General features: G+C 33.9%; 1 protein-coding gene across 1 annotated transcript in view; it reads left to right on the top strand.

Moving 5' to 3' along the window:
* Positions 1–21,289, top strand: part of LOC111001751 (phospholipid-transporting ATPase VD) — a 56,289-nt gene that overhangs the window by 25,041 nt on the left and 9,959 nt on the right. The window contains exons 2-5 of the mRNA XM_022271752.2: positions 15,141–15,345; positions 16,095–16,916; positions 17,880–18,025; positions 19,865–20,009. Coding sequence (XP_022127444.1) covers positions 15,141–15,345; positions 16,095–16,916; positions 17,880–18,025; positions 19,865–20,009 — 1,318 coding nt within the window. The remainder of the gene's footprint in view (positions 1–15,140; positions 15,346–16,094; positions 16,917–17,879; positions 18,026–19,864; positions 20,010–21,289) is intronic.

Raw genomic sequence — 21,289 nt, 5'->3', positions numbered from 1 at the left:
TTTTTTGATATTAAGTTAAAATGAGGCGAAAAAATAAATATTTTTAATCAAATAAATTACAGTATATTTGAGACATAATAAGGTAAGTTTTCACCAAATTTCGTAGAAAAAAAAAACTTTTTAAAAAAGATATAAATAAAAAACCGAAAACTTGGTTTTTTGAATTTTTCACCTAAATTTTGAGGTTATGTGAAAAAATTGTAAATACCAAAGTTGTAGATCTTTTTATGACCTACAACTTTGCCATTTAACTTTTTTCCATAGGACTGGTAGTTTCGCCGGAAATCAAGATAAACAATTTTTCCCCTTAAAAGTCACCCCCCCTCCCACTTCCCGAACTCGGATCGACCGTAATTTATTTTTCCTTTCATTTTGATCATATTCCCCTGCATTTCTAATGGGTTTCATCCTACTGTAATTTTTTTTGGTTTCAAAAATTATCGACACTGGTCTACTGGTGTAAGATGAAATCTTGAAATAGGATATTGGCACAGTTGAACTGTCATTTTCATACAAAGGTCTATCCACATACACCGATTCGATTGGTTATTGGAAAACTATTATATTTGAATTATGATGTCTATCTCAGATGGTCAAAAATGGATTGAGATAGATTTGGGTTTGGGCGTTAACAGAGCCACTAAACAAGAATTGGACTCTACTTGCACTAAACACCTGCACTAATCATTCATAGTGAATACAGGCCTTTATGATAAGTCTTAGTACTATGGTGAGGTATTGTCTGTATAGGAAATCCCACAAATGTAGTTCACGTGGTGTAGTAGGATTATTATCGTAATCTAGACTCGTGTTACGTTAATTGTAACATGTGCATAGTGAAATCCGTTATTAATATTTTAAGTATATCCCTTGTATTAACGCGACTTTTATTCATCACATTAGATTCGATATCTGAGCAGTATTGATTGAATGCCGTGTTTTCCAACTGTTTCTGCCCTATTTTCTTATTAAAAACTTAAAAAGGTAGGTTTAGGAAGAAATAACTAGGAAATTGTTAACGAAACACAGTGAGTAAATTTTCTAAACAAATAATGAAAAACGAGTTTTGTTGTAGTTTTGCATATGCTTGCATACTTTGTTGCTCGATAAAGTTTTATAATAGCAAATAGTTGGTGTTGGTGGGTCGTGACATTTTTGCAATATATTTCCTTCCTTACTAATTTTCCTTATGTTACTTAATTGATATTTTATTATTACATAATATTTCAAAGGCCGTATTAAGTTGGTGTTTTTGTAGTTTTCCTTCCTTAGGTATTGCATTACTCTTACGGAAGAGACCTTTTACCTACCTACCTATATATTCCATAATTCCCTAGGCAATAGTTCCCGGACTGTTCCCGGCTCTGTCCTATACCAAGAAGACATCATGGGATTTCAGCAGGATACAGTTTAGACTCCCACTATAACGTAACATTTCCCCACGCTAAAAGATACTGTTTGTTAATGCTTTTAACATGATCATTACTGGTTTGGTTACTGGTTTTGGTACGTATCGTTAATGTATCACCTTTTAAGGCGAAATCCAAATTATCTATTTAGGCAGTGAGTGTTACCGAGTGTATACTCAAGTTTGATAAATTAATTCGGGCACTATGTAAACTGTTAGTTTAGTCTTTAACGAGAACTTTATATGGATAGCGGTATCTCTAAATAGATAAGTCTTCCCGTTTGCCTCAAACAAACAATAATGTACCAAAAACAACCCCCCTTATATAATACCCCTTTTATATAATTGAATAATAACGTAATACATTTAATTTTAAAAGAAATATATTACTAATAATACATCCTAACTGCTTATCTACCGCTATATATATAAAATATTATTCGACGCAGTGGTACTATTGAGTAACCGGAATGAAATTAAATATATTTATTATATTCATATATAACTCAGATTATATTAAAAATGTGCTCGATCGAACATATGATTCCTATTAAGTATTCTCTTGATAGGGAAAGTATTGATTATAAGTCTTCGACGTATCGTAACCGGTATTTATGTGTAGTAGTGTGTCTCGTGTTTGTACGTACGTTTATCAATTAGGACGTGCGCGAGAGTTTGCCCAAAATTAGTACTTGGTGAAGGTAAATATCGCAGAACACCTAAGAATAGTCTCCCAGGTTAAAGAAATATATGTGTATGCATTTACCCAATGAGCCCACGCCCCACAGAAGAGAAATTGGTTGTCAAGGCGGGATATTGGAAAATGTATTAAATTTTGGAAATATATTTTTTTTTTTACATAATTTTCTAGTAATTTCTTTCTAAAATCAAAAAAAAACATGATAGCTATCATTTATGTTAATAAGAATTATAATTAGGATAAGATGAGGTATGGTTCAAAAAAGATAGAGTAACAGTGGTCTTGGCTATATGCACTATTTACTACAATTCGTTCCCATTCTTCAAAGGCCGATTAGACCAATACTGTGATCACCGCCGCATTCAGATTACCAGAGGGCGTTGCGTTGCTGTCCTTTTAAGAATTTGTACTCTCTGGTTAGTATGCGAAATGTTTAAGTAACTATACAGTATTGTGTGGGTAATTATGAAATTAAACGTTAACTATTGTCGTGTTTGAGCATAATCATTTAAAAGTCATTAAAAAACTAATTACATAGAAACAAATTGTATACGCCTTTAAGTAAGAGACAGTGAAAATTTGCATTTTTATTACCGTAAGAGTGATAGCATCGCTTAATAAAGTTTACTTCCGCTTACATAGGCTGGGCACACGAGGCCACACCTTCAACAGTTTCATTAGCGATCAATTTGCATCTATACATTAAAACAGAGATAAATATTCTGTCTAATACCACTCGTCAATTGTTTTCTCTTAAATAATTTTAGCGTCAAGTAATCCTCAATTTATTTAAAACAGTTTACATTTGTCTCTGTATCTCTGGTCTGGATTTTATAATTATTTGTAATTTCTATACGAGCGGAGGAAGAAGGATGCTGCTCTTCCTGCAACCTTGAGTGAGTCTATCCCACGAGAATGTAAGCGCGTGCTCCATGCTGATAGAGGGCAAATCTTTTTTCTAAATTATTAATGAACTATCAATTACTTAAGATGTCATGTGGAAGATGGTTTAATGGTTGCAGCTCCTTACAAAAATTGTGTAAAACATGAAACTAGGCGATTCAAAAGAGTGGCGGAGAGTTGACAGTTCTTCTCTTCCGTTAAGGAATTCTACGCCCTTGATTTTAGAACTGGCAGTTAATGCAACATTAGAAGCATTTAGCATGTAATAGGCCCCAGGTCGGGAAGTATGTATAATATAATACATTTAATTGTAAATATATAGCCATAGCCTTAGTGGTTTCAGGATATTTAATTTCAGGGTGACTGATTGTACAATTCCCACATGATCAAAATATGCACTCATGAATGTCGCTTATAATGAAATGAATTGAAGGGATAAAAAAGACGACAAACAACAAAGATGCGTTCCGTTTGGTTGTGATTGGTCAACAGCAGCTCTGGTCCATTGACGCGGCCAGATGCGTCATGATATGACGTCCAATCACGATTTAACGCACGGTTTCATTTTCTATTGATTTACATTCTCTCCCCAAGGCTTTATTGACAGGACAGAAATAACACTGAGGGCTTATAGAAACAATCGACAAATTTATCACTCTGTTTTATACTTGCTTTTAAAGTTTTGTGCTTTCCTAGGTTAAAAACGAAGCTTTTTGTTTGTATTAAAAATTAACATATCTCGAGTTAGCCAATAAATTTTCTAACACCAAATAAATAGTTACATAAATTTAATCTTATAAAAATATCATTGAACATTCCTCGCGAATTTGCCAAACAAAACAAGGCATAAACATAAAAATACACAGTTTATTATAGTGTGAAGGTCAGTGCAGTCCAATCTTGATCGTAATTGAACCAAACAATGACGAATAGCAGTGTTAATATTTCCACGAAAAATCCATTATATTCGTGAATATCGGAAAGTAATTTTTCAAGTTAGGACTATGTATACAAGTTAATTTGGCAACATATTTGAGTTTAGCACTTTACTGTCCCATTCACCCCCGTAGAACCAACCCATGATCAGGCCATGATGGAATAACAAAAGGTGGTTTTTGTGGATACTGTCCATTATGGGTCAAGTTCTAGCTTCGGCAGCGATCCCGGTAGAATTCTGAGCGTTCGCGGGGCCTCTCTATGCGGCCTTGAATTTATAACCCAAAGTTTTAATAGGTATTGTGTACCTAATCTCTGAATAGCCGAGATTTTGGTGAGAATCGACTACTTTCGGGGGCAGGGTGAGAGAGACATTTCCATAATTTTAAAATAGAATAATTGTCGTGAAAGTCCTCAACACATTCTGCTGTCAATGTTCTCAAATTGTCAAACAGTGAAACCTAACAACACGCTAATTTATTTTCTGCAGTATTTGGTGTTCTTTCTAAGGAAGGAATTTATGTAAACTAATTTAACAAAAATCAGCCATTTAAGGTTCAAATAAAGTATAAAATAGGCTGTATTAATTATAAATAAAATAAAAGTTTATTTTATAAGGCAATAATAAATGTCAACTTTTTTTATTGAACAGATGGCAACAGGATACTTCTAATGTCAAGTGATACCTGTTAAGAGTTGGTTCGCACTTTTCTTAATCCTAAGCCGAATAGTTTCGGAAATAGTTCAGTGGGCAGCTGGTGTAGCTAGTGCGTTCAGTAATCAGTTGTGCAACGATTGACGTAGAGTTGATATGGATGGAATTTCATAATCTGCCTCTATATTTTTTATATTGCAGTACACAGTAGTCACACACATATATAGCGAACTAACACTAACTTACACGTAATAATTAAGCCTCATTTATTTCTTAAAAAAATTACAAAATATACACACACATAAAATATTTATTTATTTTTTTCAAGGACCTCTTATCTGGAGTCTGGAGTAGTATAGGCCTCCTCCAATTGGCTCCATCTCTCTCTGTTTTGATAATTTTTTCCCCAATCATCTCCACCAACTTCCTTAACCTCGTCAGCCCACCGAGCTGAGATACTTATTTCATATTTTACAATTGTTATATTTCTTAAACGGTATGAAATAGCGGAGGTGTTAATCGAGTTCCCCATGACGCCCTCACGTATAATAAATTAGAAGCATTACCTAGAAACACAGCCTAATTTAAATGTGTCTAGGTCGGTTTGTAAAACTAGGAAGTAAATGTAGAACTCGACCGTGAGGCCGCGCGGTACGTGATATGGCACTTTTGTATTGCAATTTTACTGTATTAACCTTTCGAATATTGGAGTAAATTATAGTGCTACAAATAAGTAAGTAAAGGGAATGTAATGAAAGCCTTTTCTTTCAAATACTAGATACATTCATATATTCTTATATCCCGTAACACTGGTATTTCCTTGCTATCAGTTGGGAATATATTACACAAAATACTCTTTAAAAGAAAGCCATTGTTTGCAAAGTAAGTTATAGTGGTAGCCCTATAAATGCTTTATGATTTTGACGGTTACAATTAAAAAAAACATTGGTATGTAAAAACAATTGTTTTTTTTGCAACCAGCAATTATGGTTACGTTGTCGGAACATAGGTTGCCAATTCTGCTCTAGATAGCCTGCTCAATCTCTTGGGCATTCGGCACTGATATTATAAAGAGTAAGGGTTTTATTGTTATACTTTTATGTTGGTTATACTTGTTTGTGCGTTTGTAAAAAATATACTAAGTAAAAACTTAATTGATAAAATTAATTCTTTCTACATTCGAATGCTAACAGAGGCTGATTTACAAAATATTTATAAAAAAGTAATCTCCGGCTGTGTAAAGCCAGGAGAGGAGAGGTTTGGAATAAATTAATTTTTCACGATATTTATTATAAAATAACAAATGAATAATCATTTTAATCAAGGCTTCGTATAAACCATAAAATCGATGTTATGCAAATCTCTGCCCACGGTGTAAATAAAATTAATAACATTCGTATTATGTGTTGGGCTGCGTCAATCTGTCCTTCATTAAAGCATGTCAAGGACAAAACATTGATTTTGAGGGAATTTCCGTCACTTTTTTTAACTTAACGTACAAGCTTACTTGGTTTCCCCGCTGCCCATCTTTAACTACTAAGACTGAAGTGTAGCTTATAAAAAAATAGTTCAAAATTTCTGTATTACCTGATATCGTGATGACGTGTGATTGTAGAACGTAAATGAATAACTTCTAAAAAGATGGTCGTCCATATTTGATTGAAACCTGACTTTAATATAAAAAAATAAACACGTTATTATTCATGTGTGAATAAATAATAATTATCACTGAATGGCGTGTTCTTGTTCATATACTTATAATAATAATTATTATTTATTTATTTTTCTCCCATACATAACTATCATATATAATGCTAACAGCCCCTGCAAGCCTTTAACCTACGTTTTTAGTAGGTACATACCAACATGTGGAACATCTTTCTATGATATTCAATAGATACTATTCGCTGTTGAAGATAAAAACTCTTATTACTAAATAAAAAAAAATTGTTTTATATTCTTCAAATTGTCTTCATTAAAACCTTTCTCAAATTCGAGGAATAAATAACTAAATGCTCAAATTGGTCAGGTGCCTTCGAACATATTTTATTTTTATTATTGTTTAAATTAGTGGTGCTACAACCTGTCTGAAGGTCTGAACCTCAGATATCTGCAGTATAATAACTTTTTAATCTAATAGGCAAGTAGGTGATCAGCCTGCTGTGCCTGGCACACGTCATCGACTTTTTGGGTCTAAAGAAAACCGGGTAAAATGCGCACATAGACAGAAAGTGTATGGTGCACAACCGGGATCGAACCTACGACCTCAGGGATGGGAGTCGTACACTGAAGCCACTAGGCCAACAATTTCTTTATAATTTTATTTATATAGTCAATTGGCAGAAGTTATAACCGAACAACATTGTTGTAAAACCTTCGTGTATTTGTCATGTAAAAGTCCACGTTACCCTAACAGTAAACGAGGCCAAGGAAAAACAATCCTAATGAAGCTATAGATAATATCGTGTTCTGAGATTTTTTGTATATTATGCCACCGAAATATAACAAAACCCGCAAGTTTATAAATTTCCTAGAAAATTTAGTTAAGTGATTTGCGAAAGACATGTGCGCTGTGATTGGTTGATTTAATAACCTAACCTACCCTAACCTATTAGTGTCTTACGAATGTATATATGTTTGTTTAAAAATTTACCACAAGACATCGCAAATTGATAAATTGGCAAAAATGTGGGTGTAAATAATAGATACATTTCTCCCGTTTAGAAATCTACTCAAGTTTATAAATGTTTGTATTGTTATATTTCCGTGATGTTATAAAAAGCAAAATAATAAGTAATATATCAGTCGCGTTGCTTTTTGCGATGTGGGAAACCCCCAGTTTAATATGACGCACAACTTTCGTAGCAGGAATTTTTTGCCGCGGAATAACCAAAGGGCAATAGCATCAAACAACTTAGAACTGTCCTTTGACTACAAAGTACTAACTTGTCTTGCGAAACTAACGTTTAACGCCTTACAGAACTGATTCTAATAACATTTGGTATAAGGTTAGAATTATACAAGTTGTTATAAAAGTTTTTGCTTTCCTTAACATGAACGCGGACGAAGATTTAGAAAATTTGTGCTAAAATCTTAACAAAATCACACACACACACAGTACACAACAGCTGTGCTTACTCGGACGTAAATAGTAAAAATTTGCCAAAGGTAAATTTAAATTAAAAACCTTGCCTATTATATTTCTGGTAATGTAATACTGACATATTCGAATGCATGTTTCTGCTTCCGTTTGGTTCCAAATACGCCCATAGAGTTTAAGTTAAGTTTTTAGTTTCTATTTAAGTTTGGGAACGTATAATATTATAGTAAAGTAAACTCTATGAGTATTATTTATTATTATATCTTATTAGTTATGTCGCCTCGCGAAATTCAAGAAGGCCGCCAGAATTGGAAAACCTTCGTAAAAGATCATAACGTTATAACAATTCTATTAAGCGAATTAAGTGGATTAATGGCGTCATGAGAAATGTCTCATGAAGCCTTTGTCCAATAATGGTTGGGAGTGAATGGTCCGGTGACCTTCACATTGGTCTTGTGACGTAATTGGCCCACTAACCGCGCAAACGCATCATGTTCGGTGAAAGTTGCCGTTTTGTAGGTGACGCGTTTCTGTCAAGCTTTTCTCTACCGGATTTTATTTGGTTATTCACGAAATTTTCAAATCTCTAATTGTGTAGAAAGTACGAAGTGTATTGTTATAGCACACACTGGTTTGTGTTCTAGCTTGGGTTATTAGGAAATATTATATTAATACCAGCGGACCCGACAGTCGTTGTCCTGCATGATATTTCCAGCGCATTAAAAAAAAGTATGAAAGTACCGTTGTAAATATTCAAATTCATCTAGCTGTTTAAGAGGAGTTCAGTGACATACACACGTACAGTAGAATTATATATATAATTATATATGTAAGCTATCCTCTTAATCGTTAGATCAAACTGTACACGGTGTGCAAATTTGATTGAAATCTGTTGAGCAGTTTAGGGAGTTCATAGCCGACAAACAACGTGACGCCTAATTTATATATGTATATCAAGATTTATTTGTTATAAGATAAATTCTAGCTGGTAACAAAACAAGTAATTTTATTTTAAATAAACTTTTTTACATTAAAATAAATTATACAATAAATTATAGCGATCTTCCAGAATGGAATACAGTACAGAAAACCTAAGAAAATTTAAATGCTAAGAATATAGTGCAAGAAGTGCATAACCTAATTTACGCAAAACGGACCAATTTCGAGTCTAGTTGCGGAAATTGAGCCCTACCTAACCTAATTTAAATAACAATAATAATAAAATAAATTAAAAACTCACGGTTCAATCAATTACAATATAATGCAATAGACTAGAAATACATGAATTACTGAAGCATTTGATTTAGGCGTATGTAATCCCGGTAACCAGTTTGACTGGAATTATTATTAATATAGAAGTATGTCAAGATCTAATAGCATTGACATTGAGTATAATGGGCTGGCAAATGGACCGGTGCCTCCGCAATGTCCTAACAATATGATGGATTGCTCTTGATATCGAATCGCGTTAGTGGAATTAGTTGATGCAATTTTACAGTATGACTTAATATTTACGTTAGTGGCGATGTATTAAGGCAAAATATTAATATTAATTGTAATTTAAATGCAGAGCAGTGTTGGCCTAGGGGCTTCAGCGTTCGACTCTCATACCTGAGGTCGTAGGTTCGATCCCGCGTTGTGCACCAATGGATGTTCTTTCTATGTGCGCATTTAACATTTGCTCGAACGGTGAAGGAAAACATCGTGAGGAAACCGACATGTCTTAGACCCAAAAAGTCGACGACGTGTGTCAAGCACTGGAGGCTGATCACCTACTTGCCTATTAGATTTAAAAATTGATCATGAAACAAATTCAGAAATCTGAGGCCAAGACCTACAGAGGTTGTAGCGCCACTGATTTTAATTGTAATTTAAATACACTCCAAATTCATTATTTTTCTAATTCTGATTATTCATTATTCATTCAGATTTGGATCCATTAATGACTATATAACAGGATGCAGGAGGCTCGCGTGATGTTAAGTGATACATTGCCAGAAGGGTTGCAAGTGTGTATCCGGCCTTTTAAGAATTGGTAGGCTCTTTCAAATCTAGTAATTTCTATGACGCCAAAATCATTTATAAACAAGTAGTATTAAATGATATCATAATGCATCTTACGATACTAATACGTGCGTACATATGTACATTGTACATAGAAACAGAATGACTATACATTACCTTATCATATCTAAGACCATAGAGTTTTATTGATGTTTCTCGGTTTTAATGACTCCTATCTTCCTTAAAGGTGATTAACTATATTAATGTGTTTATAAAAATATACATTGAAATAATGATATTTATAAAAACAAATTAATCAGTGCCTTAGACCCAAAAAGTCGACGGCGTATATCAGGCATAGAAGGCTGATCATCTACTTGCCTATTCATGTAATACATGATCATGAAAGAGACTCAGAAATCTGAAGCCCAGACCTGATACGGTTGTAGATCCATTGATTTATTTTTTTATTACACAATTCAAATCCTTATGAAGAAGCCTACAGTAAAGATTTTATAAAGTAAACTTTTAATAATAAAGCCATTAAATAAGATGTTTTATTTTATTAGTAAAGATTAAATCGTAAAGTACCGGTGATTCATCGGAGGTGCATGACACATGTGATGAACACGCCCCCTTTTAGCAGCGGCAGGAAAGTTTACGAAAAAAAATATATGGAACGACGATTTCATTACCAATTTCTTTAGAGTCTTAAAAAGCAATAATTGTTTAGTTTAATATTTCTATTATCTCGTCTTGTATGACCATTCGTCACATTAAACATTGAAGAAATGTGGTTCCTTTACTAATGTATCAGTGTTCCGAGCGTTGGCAAGCTGTTATTAATAAAAAAAGAAAGGCCGGCAATCCAATTGCCAAGCTTCTGAAATGTATCTATGGGCGGCGGTATAACTTAAGATCAGATGAGCATCCTACCTGTTTGCCCCCTGTTAAAAACAACGCGAGTTATAGGTCGTGATAGATCTTGTTTCTAAATGAGACTGTTTCTGATTTCCCTGAGACGCAATTTTTTTCATATCCATTCAAGTCATGACAGCTCCAAATAGAATAGAAAAAATATGTATTTCAAAACTTTTCGAATATATACAATTTCTTATTAAAGATCATGTTGTTTTCAAACAACAGTTAAATGTTGTTTGTATACATTGGATTTAATAGGCATGAGTCAACTCGACGTGAGATTTGGTTTATGTGCAGAATTTTCCCATTTGGCGTCATAGAAATTTTCGTTGAACTATAATTATTTAAATAGTAAAAGCCACTGCTGGCCAGTGGCTAAGCGACTCTCATCTCTGCCGTCATAGATTCGATGGACCACTGGACTTTCTATGTAGCGCATTTGACAGTGAAGGAAAACATCGCGAAGATACCGGCTTCCTTTAAAAGGCGAGAGGGTGCGTCAGGCACAGGAGTCTGATCACCTTATTGGATCCCAATATTTTTCTCATTAACGTATATTTTTTCAAAGGCTGTTAAAATTTAATACAAATACATGCTATATATTTTATATATTAAGGTTAGGTTTACAATAGTATTAAAAAATGTTGTGGTTACAAATATGAAACGTGTATCAATATTCTGTTTTTTATTTAATCATGTTACTATTGTCAGACTGAATGAAAGCGTGTGTTTTTTATACGTAACACCTAGATACACTCTATACATAGAAGTTTTGACTGAAATGGTTTCTGTATTGTCAATTGTATTAATTTAATTTATTATAATAAAAGAGAGTTTGGTTTTTTGAGTCTCAGCGTTCTTAATCGTTCTTTATTTGGTAGCTCATGTCTGACCCTTATAGTCAGCAAGGAAACATCTAGAGTGGACAATCAGTTTCCTCCGGGTTTTATCCAGCGCCTCTTATAACAGTGTACAGTTTTGAGGACGACGAGTCTCTCACTTGAACGATCCATCTGGTTGGTGAACGGCCATCTGATCTTTTGCCTTCTGCGGTACCAACCACGACCAGTTCTCTTCTTCTAAGATATTCGCTATCGGCATATAGTAGACATGCGAGGCCGTATGAGTTGCGTCAGCATGCTTCACAATCCACGGCATTATTTTAAATTATTATTATTAAACCATTAGACACAATTTGTTAGATTGTTAAAACGCCGAGCAAACTTCTAGTCACCCTAAGCCCCTTTTCTTTTCCCTCTTGCGATAACAAACATACATTAGGTTGTCGATTGCTTTTTAATTATTTATTGTTTATCGTCACTCCATTGTCGTGTAAACAAAAGAAACGCTTGTTTGCTTCATTTGTTATATATGTATTATATAGCGATATTATTCCGATACGGCCTTGAACATTTAACGTGAAAATAGAAGTTGTATGAATGGTAAGATTTATAAACTAAGCGCGGTGTCTGATTCCTGTACGTAAAAAATGTATTGGATCAAAGTGAGTAACGCACGATGCTTATAATAAATCCAATCTCAGATTGTTTTTAATCTAAGATCAGACCGTAACAGTCTATTGATCTCCTATCTGCAGCCCAATAACCAAAACCTACGAAGACAATCCATTTTTGGCGACGGATAGAATGTAATCTCTTCGCTCTTTACACTAATATTTGATAAGCAATATAAACCAAATAAAGTAAATAAAACCGTACAAATAATATTAAAATATTAAACACTGGTATGTTTAAACCTAAAATAGCTTTTAATTATTTTAAAAACTGGTTAAAATCTTAAGATTTTTACTAACCAGTTAATCTTAAGATTGGCACAGTTGAACTGTCATTTTCATACAAAGATCTATCCACACACACCGATCCGATCTACCATGGATAGCTTGCATCCGTCGATTGGTTATTGGCAAACTTTTATCAATGTTTGGATTAAGATATCTATCTGAGATGGTCAAATTGGATTGAGATAGGTTATTGGGTTTGGGCGTTAAGCGCGAACTGACTAAAGTTCTTCTATGCGCGGAAAACTACTTCATATCAGATAGTTCTCTTTCCTTCCTTTCGAATTACACCGGAGACTTGTCCCATAAAAACCGTTGCGTTAATGATCTAAGCATATTAATGTCGGTGAGTGATTAACTCTAATTTATAGAAGGTGCGAAAATTATTATTAGTCTACTAGCGGATCCGACAGACGTTGTCAACGTCGTTGACGTTGATATAACAAAACTTTTTTTAAATTTCGGGACAGACTAAAATTAAAATTCGAATATTATTTAAAATTTGACACTGCGATGGTAGCGCCATCTGTCGGATCCAATGTAAAACATTCCAAAATCAACAACAACTAATAAATTGAAAATTAATTAAAAAAACATTGTCCAGCGGACAAAATTGTGAATCTAAACCATTCCCAGATCCCCTTGAACACACACAAAAAATTTCGTCTAAATCGGTCCAGTCGTTTACGAGGAGTTCAGTCACATACACACGCACACAAGAAATATATATATTAAGATAAGTATTTATAGAAATATTCTGAAATAAAGAAAGAAAATATAAAGTCTGGGGCTTCCTGTAAAAATGAGAATTGATATTTTATCAAGTTTTATCAGTGGGTATTAACAAGGTATTGATAAGAAATGTCGCTGTAGTGACGTCATTTGCAAATATTGAATTATTATGGAATGAAAATGAAAATATCTTTATTCATATAGGTAAACAAGTACACTTATGAACGTCAAAAAATTTAATTAATTGTAAATTTACATTTACTGCCAGTTCTCAAATCAAGGGCGTAGAACGGAAGAGGAGGAAAGGAACTGGCAATAAACTCTCCGTCACTCTTTGGTTTCTTGTTATAATAAAAAAATATGTTAATTATGAAATAAAAGATGCAGGTATAATTTATTCCATGCCATTGAATAGGTAAAAATAGATAATGGATATAATTATTAAAATTTCGCCATGTGTCATTGACGAGAAGCGAAATAGAGCAAATATGCATTACTGTAAATAATTTCTGTATTTTTTTTTTTTTATTGCGTCGATAATTTTTTTATTTATAGTCAACATTTTAGCATTTTATTTGGGCTATATATTATATATATCACTTCACAACGGATTTAGTACCAAAGAGTAAAGTCATCCTTATAACACAAATAAAAATATAACTAACTAAGCAAAATACAATGACAACTTGTTGCTCCAGTCTTCGGGGACATAATAAAGCCTCGCCCTTGTGATAACATCATTGTTATTGAGACGTAAGCCCAAAATAGCTTTTATATCGGCGCATTTCATTGCCAGTTGGAAGTTGCGATATTGCTTAATAAAGTTCTATTAACTGTTAAGAAGATTCCTTATATAACCGAGGATAAAAGGCTACTTTTACAGCCTACATGCCTAGTGGTTTATATCGGCTCATGTGTCACGATTCACCTTACACGGTTCGAACGGCCTATGTCCCTTATATGTTTTAGATTGTAGAACGTGAGAACTAAATAAATAGGGTCCTTCGAGAAAAGAGCGTACTAATTTTTTAAAGCCGGCAACACAGTCGTGAGGCCTCTGCCATTGAGTGTCCATGGGCTTAAGTCATGTCTTTTTTTGGAAAAAGAGATACTCTTCTATAATAAAATCCGAGAGGCTTTTTTATCTCTGCCTTTTAATAAATTTAAGAAATGTATTAAACAAAAGCTGTGTAAAAAGGCTTAAGTACTATAAAGTTAGCGATTATCTAGTTGATAACTATATACTTCTTATTAATTTGCTATATTTGTTTGATGATTTGATTTTTTAAAGGAGTACCAGAGTTTTTTACGCCGGCTTTTTCTCTCGGCCTACACCCTCTCTCTTCTTTGCCGATGAGTAGGGATGCCTACAGGTTCAAATTTAATGACGTGGAATAAGTGATATCTTATGTTCCATAATAAACTTTTTTTTGTGTATCACTTAACTTCAGATCTCCTGTTTTATAAAAAATATTTTTAAGTTTATGCTATTCGACAAAAAGTCTTTTTCATATTAAGACGTCTGTTTTGCCCTTACCTGTACGCTTCGGGTAGCTGTGAAGAGCACACCGTCCACACCTTAATCTTTGCATAAGAAAATATTCCGTTGTACGAGAAATGGTACACTCCAAATATATATAAAGTTAGGCGTTAGAACAAATCTGGACCAATATTGGTCAAATTATATTCTTAATTGAGATGAAATGATATCGCGATCAATTTAAAGTTAATAGCATTTTACATCCGATTAATTTGTTCATTAAATTGATAATCTTTACCGCGATAAACGTCCGCTTATCGCGACCAAATCAGAAATATATCTAAGATTACTTGGTAATAGAAGTTTGCAGTACGAGTACTTTAAAGACTAACTACTTGTATATATGTATATGTAAAATTATATACTAGTGTATCATTTTGTGGGTTTGAAATTTTGATTAAACATGAATTGCATTCCGCAGTAACAGATTTCTCTTTCCCCAGATCCATGGAAAGATACGTGCGGTTAAAATGGAGGGACGTGCGCGTGGGTGACCTGGTTCACCTCTCGAACAACGAGCCGGTGCCAGCTGATATGGTGCTGTTACACTCGTCGAACCCACTTGGGATCTGCTACCTGGATACATGCAACCTCGATGGCGAAACCAACCTTAAACAGCGAATTGTTGCTCCAGGATTTAAGGAGAAGGTAAAGTATTTACCAAGGTGTTAAGGTTCGCAACATAGAAATACTTTGGCTTTCTGACGTTTGCGACTCTCATCCCTGACGTCATAAGTTCAATCCCCGGCTGAACACCAATGTACTTTCTTTCTATGTGCGTATTTAACATTCGCTTGAACGGTGAAAGAAAACATCGTGAGGAACCGGGCTTAGTTACAAAAAGTCGACGGCGTGTGTCAGGCACAAGATGCTGATCACCTACTTGCCCATTAGATTGACAAATTAATATGAATTAGATTCAGAATTCCGAGGCCCAGAACTAAAATAGATTGTTGCGGCTCTGATTTTTTATACTTAAGGTTCATTTTCCATTTTTTAACAGACTTCATACTCATAAAAATGATTTAAATGTCAAATCGCAGCCCTGAAAAATGGAAAAAAGAAAATTGTATCAGTCAAGATTCTAGTTGGTGGCTAACACTCTGATTAAGTTATGTTGTTTATCTTATAAGTATTCTAATTTATACATTAAACGTCAAAACAAAGATTTAAATTGCTCATTGTGCCATTGTCCAATATGTAGAACATCTAGATACCCAGTGAACTGTTAACTCGATCTATGTTTGACCTCGATTCTCAAGCTGTCTCTGTAAATTGTTTGCATAATTTGATGGCCATGACGCGAAACATTATATTTGAATGTTACCGTAATTATCTAGAAAATAACCCGTGAGAATGACTTTCCCCAAAATTTCTCATGTTTGTATCTTTTTCAGCGGCTCGAGTTCAATCCAATAAAGTTCAAGAGTACAGTGGAAGTAGAAAGACCGTCCACGAAAATATACAGATTTACAGGCAACATCTCACACCCAAACGGAATCCGGGTCCCTCTTAATTCGGACAATCTTCTTTTACGAGACTGCACTATCAAGAACACGGACTACGTTGAAGGCATCGTTGTGTATGCGGGACACGAAACGAAAGCTATGCTGAACAATGGCGGCCCCAGATATAAATGTTCCAAATTGGAAAAGAAAATGAACACAGATGTTATATGGTGTGTTTTAGTACTGTTATTTCTGTGTTGCGCTGGTGCTGTCGGCTGTAAGATATGGTTTGACAATTACTACCCGTACGTCAACAAACTACCTCCCTTCATTCCTCGCGCCGATCTGCCAGCTTACGAGGGCCTACTGATCTTCTGGACTTACATAATTATACTGCAAGTAATGATACCAGTTTCTCTCTATGTAACCATTGAAATGACGAAACTAATACAAGTGTATCACATACATCAGGACGTGGAGATGTACGATGCTGTAACAAATACGCGGACCGAGTGTCGGGCGTTAAATATCACAGAAGAATTGGGTCAAATAAGTTATTTGTTTAGTGATAAAACGGGGACGTTGACTGAAAATAAAATGGTGTTTAGACGCTGCACGGTAGGAGGCGTAGATTACGATCACCCGCCTGGTCCGGATGCTGAACCATCGAGTGACCTTCCTCCTATTGTAACACCGATAACAAAAGTGTCACCTAACCGAAGGATGCTCCAACATTCACTAGACAGCAATGACGCTCAGCATACCCAAAAAGTGAGTTTGTTTGTGTTATACTAAGGTATAAAGTATATTGGAAAATGTATAATTTATCAACACTTTGTTGCATTGAGAAAACATGAATTAAATTATAACTTTATATTATGCTTAAACAGATGGAACCATATAATTCCAGTTTTTTTTAAAGAGATGTTTATAATATAGAAGAATCAAAAATTAGCTTGCTATTATTCATTCAGTCACAGGGCATCGTTCATATAAATCATTCCAAGTAATTATTTTGTGTAATTAGACTGAAATAAATTTATCGAAATATTCACTCGAAGTCATACTATTTATTTACGTATTCAAATACCGAACTGATTTTGGCAATCGTAAAACTTTGACCCATGACATAAGTCGCTATCTCGGGATATACTATATTAATTACTCATTGTGTCAATTAGCTATCTAAACAACTATGTAATTAGTTCTTATCAGATAATGACATTCGGTTAAGTGTAATTGATTTAATATTGCTTTCAATTCCGCCTTTGTGATGCGAATGATTTATTAGATTGTGTGGCCGATATTGATAAAGGAAGATTTTTGATGTTCATTTACATCGGATCCGCACGATTACTTACCATCTTTACTAATGGTCCGCATAGTTTCTAGAAAAATAATTCTAGAAGTACATTCGAACTGACCGCCCGTGGACACTCACGCTCGCAAGTGCGTTGCCGGCCTTTTAAGATATGGTACCCTCATTTCTTGAACAATTTTTATACTGTAATAGGTTTAGATATATGTACTTCAATTAAAATATTATATGTACAATACTTGGGAACATATTTTGCAAGGTCATTTAAGGAATAAAGCTATTTAATCTACTAATATTTCTACTGCACTATCTGTTTCCATCAGTTTCTTTAGCGTATCTCTTATTAAATTGTACAGCAAGTATCATTGTAAGTAGAGTCTTAAATACCAAGATAATAACAAATGTATTCTTTGCAGGTACGAGAGTTCCTATTAATTCTTGCCGTGTGCAACACAGTAGTAGTCAGTCAGCCGCACGTCGATTCGCTGAGCAACTCAACCACCGATCAGTTTCAGGCGCAAAAGTCCTCCAAACCCAACGGAACGCTACGATCAAACGATAAGTTTGTATTCGATTTTTTAGTACATTTACTATAAACTTAATATTGGGGTTGAAAATTAAAGGCAAATTGTGTTTATGTAGTAAGGAGAGTACAAATGGTATAACCGTTTAATAGTAATAATAATTTGCATATTCTGCCACACAGATAATAAAATAAATGAATCAGTGGCGCTACAACCTGTTTAGGTCTGGAACTCAGATTTATGTATCTGTTTCATAATAATCTAATAGGCAAGTAGGTGATCAGCCTCCTGTGCCTGATCCACGCCCTTGACTTTTTGGGCCTAAGGCAAGCCGGTTTTCTAACGATGTTTTTCTTCACCGTACGAGCTTTTGTCAAACGCGCACATAGTAAGAAAGTCTATTGGTGCACAGCCGGGGATCGAACCTACGATCTCAGGGATGAGGGTCGTACGCTGAAGCCACTAGGCCAGCACTGCTTATAGCGTTCAAATTTGTCTTAATGAAGTTATAATTAAGTTATGATTAATATCATAATAGTCAATTTTTATAATATAACAACAACATACTACAAAGTTATTAATTAATCGCATTGAATCAACTAATAAATTCCTTGGAATTTTTTAAACAATAAACTTCTGATGGTAATCGAGTTTCGACTTTGTTTGTACTAGTAGAAAATACTCCCCCATTCATTTAAACAGTCTAAATGCAACCTTTTAGTTAAGTATATTTAGTCTCTTTCTGTCAAATTGTGTTGACGATGTAAGGAAAGAGATTAGTACTTCATATGCTTTCGACGGATTTAGACTTTACAAACTATCGCTGTCACTGTTTAATACTTACAATTAGATAGAGATGGCTTACATTTGTTGTATTTTTGCAAAAGTATTTTAACTGGTTTCAATGTTTACGCATGTCAAACCAAACTGGTGTTTAGGAGTCTAACAATTCAAGTATGTGGTAGTATCTCCAGAGTTTTGCTAAGGTGTATACACTTGGATATTTTACACTAGCCACGTACACATACGCACTTTAAATTAAAATCATTAAAAATAGAGAATTTTCATAGCGTCAACTAAACATAACTCATATCAAATAGCTATTGTGTGTTTTACCACCCTCATGCCATTTAGCAAATAAACACCAAAGATAAATGTTCTGTGACTAATCGAAGCGGAATGACCGATAGTTTACATGACAATAACTACAAATACTGGCGTGTAGTAAATTTTAGTTTGAAAAAATACAATTTACTTATAGAAAGAAACACATAAAGACAGATTTAAAATCGGAATTATATTTTGTTCTTACTCTATTGGTTTTGGTTAACGATCACAGAATACGTTAGTATTTAATAATTTCACCATTGCAACTCACACTACGTTCTAATTTTAAAATTGCTTAGTTCACTTGCCATTAACCTAATCATGTTTTGTTTCAATTCACCGCGTGAATGCAACAGGTGCTTACAACTTTGCGGCTTGAGTAAAAACATTACGCTGAGTTTTATATTAATTATATTTCGACGTAGATGAACATTTATAACCCGTCAACTCTGCTATTGTAAATATCTCAGTACAAAAACTTTACGTCTGTATTTAATACAGTAAAAGTTACAATGTAAAAAAAGTATATCGAAGTATACTTGAAACAAGCGCGATCTATGACTCCCGTATGTCAGAATGTAATAGGTTTCTGACATGCAGAAGTCATACTTAGCGCTAAGTAAGACTCGTATCTTACTCTAACTTGCCTTTGAAAAACAATCGTGTCGCAGTCGACTCTTTTAAACGCAACGATAGAGTTTGATCGTTATAAATATTTTTAATAGCAGAGTTGGCATTGGATTCCCTTAATAATAGCCCACGTCTTTCAGGTACGCTCGCTTAACTGAATCTAGATCGACGACGCCATCACCACCCCCTTCGACGACGTCACCATTGCGCATACGACTACCGAAACTGCCATTTGGAAGTAGGGATGACAATTCGAGCGAGCCAAGCACATCAGCTGAAGTTCAAGTAAGTTCTATATAAGATATAATGTATTACTTAGTAAAGTCTGAGTTTTTCCAACCCTAGTTGCAGATATCTTATTATGCTTCCAAAACATATTAGCGATTAACGATTGCGATAAACCGCTTTTCGTTCATACAAAGCCGAAAGAGCTAAATATCTCTTTGGAATACTTGTCATTACGTCCTCTTTTAAGCCACACTGCTCACGCATATTATAAATTATGTTTCTAAATTTATTATACTAATTTGATATAACTCGTTGCAGCTTTTTATTCGATTGATTTGCTCCAGTTTAGACAATTTTTATGACTCCGATTAGCGATTAAAGAGTGGCGGAAAGTTTCTTCTTGCCCGCTCTACGCCCTTGACTTACGAACTGTTAATAAATGTGAATTTAGAATTAATTTCACTAACATAAATTTACTTGTATATGAATAAAGTTATTTTGACTTTGATTAAATCCTATTCTTTCTTTATTTCACTTGTTTGTGTTGGATTAAGTTATTGGGTTGCAAATAGTTCGTGTAATATAAAAACATGGCTGCCACCATTCCTTATACTTAGATATACACTTTCGTTTATATTTCTACGACAAAATGCAAACGTAATTTCAGATTATTAATGAGACTAAAAATTAAATATTTTCTTATATTTAAATTTATTTTAGTTACGCGTAAAAATACGTCATTTTAATTATTTTTCATAGACAATTACCTTGGTCTTTAGATCTTTATTATTTCAATGTATAAGGTCTTAAGCGATAATTCATTAGTATATGACAAGACGACAATGACCTAATCTGAAGGCGTTTCAAGGTAACAAACCTAAAAAATCCTAGTTAAAATTAATGAAATATATACTTATTTTAAAATGGGGTAAGATTCTAGTAGATGATTTTTATAACCATTTGCAAGATTATATTACTACTTTGAATTCGTTACGTAAATGATTTTCGTTGCTTTATCAAGTAAACGGTTAAAAATGCGATAAAAATTTCTTTAAATAAGTGCGTGTTTCAGCACATATTTAGGTTTTATTTTTAACACAAATTATTGTTTATAAACACGCTACCATTTGTGTAAGAATTTGAAAATGTTTATATATAAGTCGCAATCGTCTTTTTAAGTTTGTATTAATTAGAACATAGGACAATTGTAAAGTATAATAATTATTAAATATAAGACGAATTATTAACCGCGTGCGTGGCTTAGTATTCAATTTTTTATGGAAAACCGTTTGAAATATTATTTTTTTATTGATTTAGCTGAGCCTGAGGCTAACAAA

This window comes from Pieris rapae, chromosome 17, assembly GCF_905147795.1.
Source record: "Pieris rapae chromosome 17, ilPieRapa1.1, whole genome shotgun sequence".
In the NCBI taxonomy this organism is placed as follows: Eukaryota; Metazoa; Arthropoda; class Insecta; order Lepidoptera; family Pieridae; genus Pieris; species Pieris rapae.
Note: the sequence above shows the minus strand (reverse complement) of the source record. Positions and strands in the feature narration are given on the sequence as shown.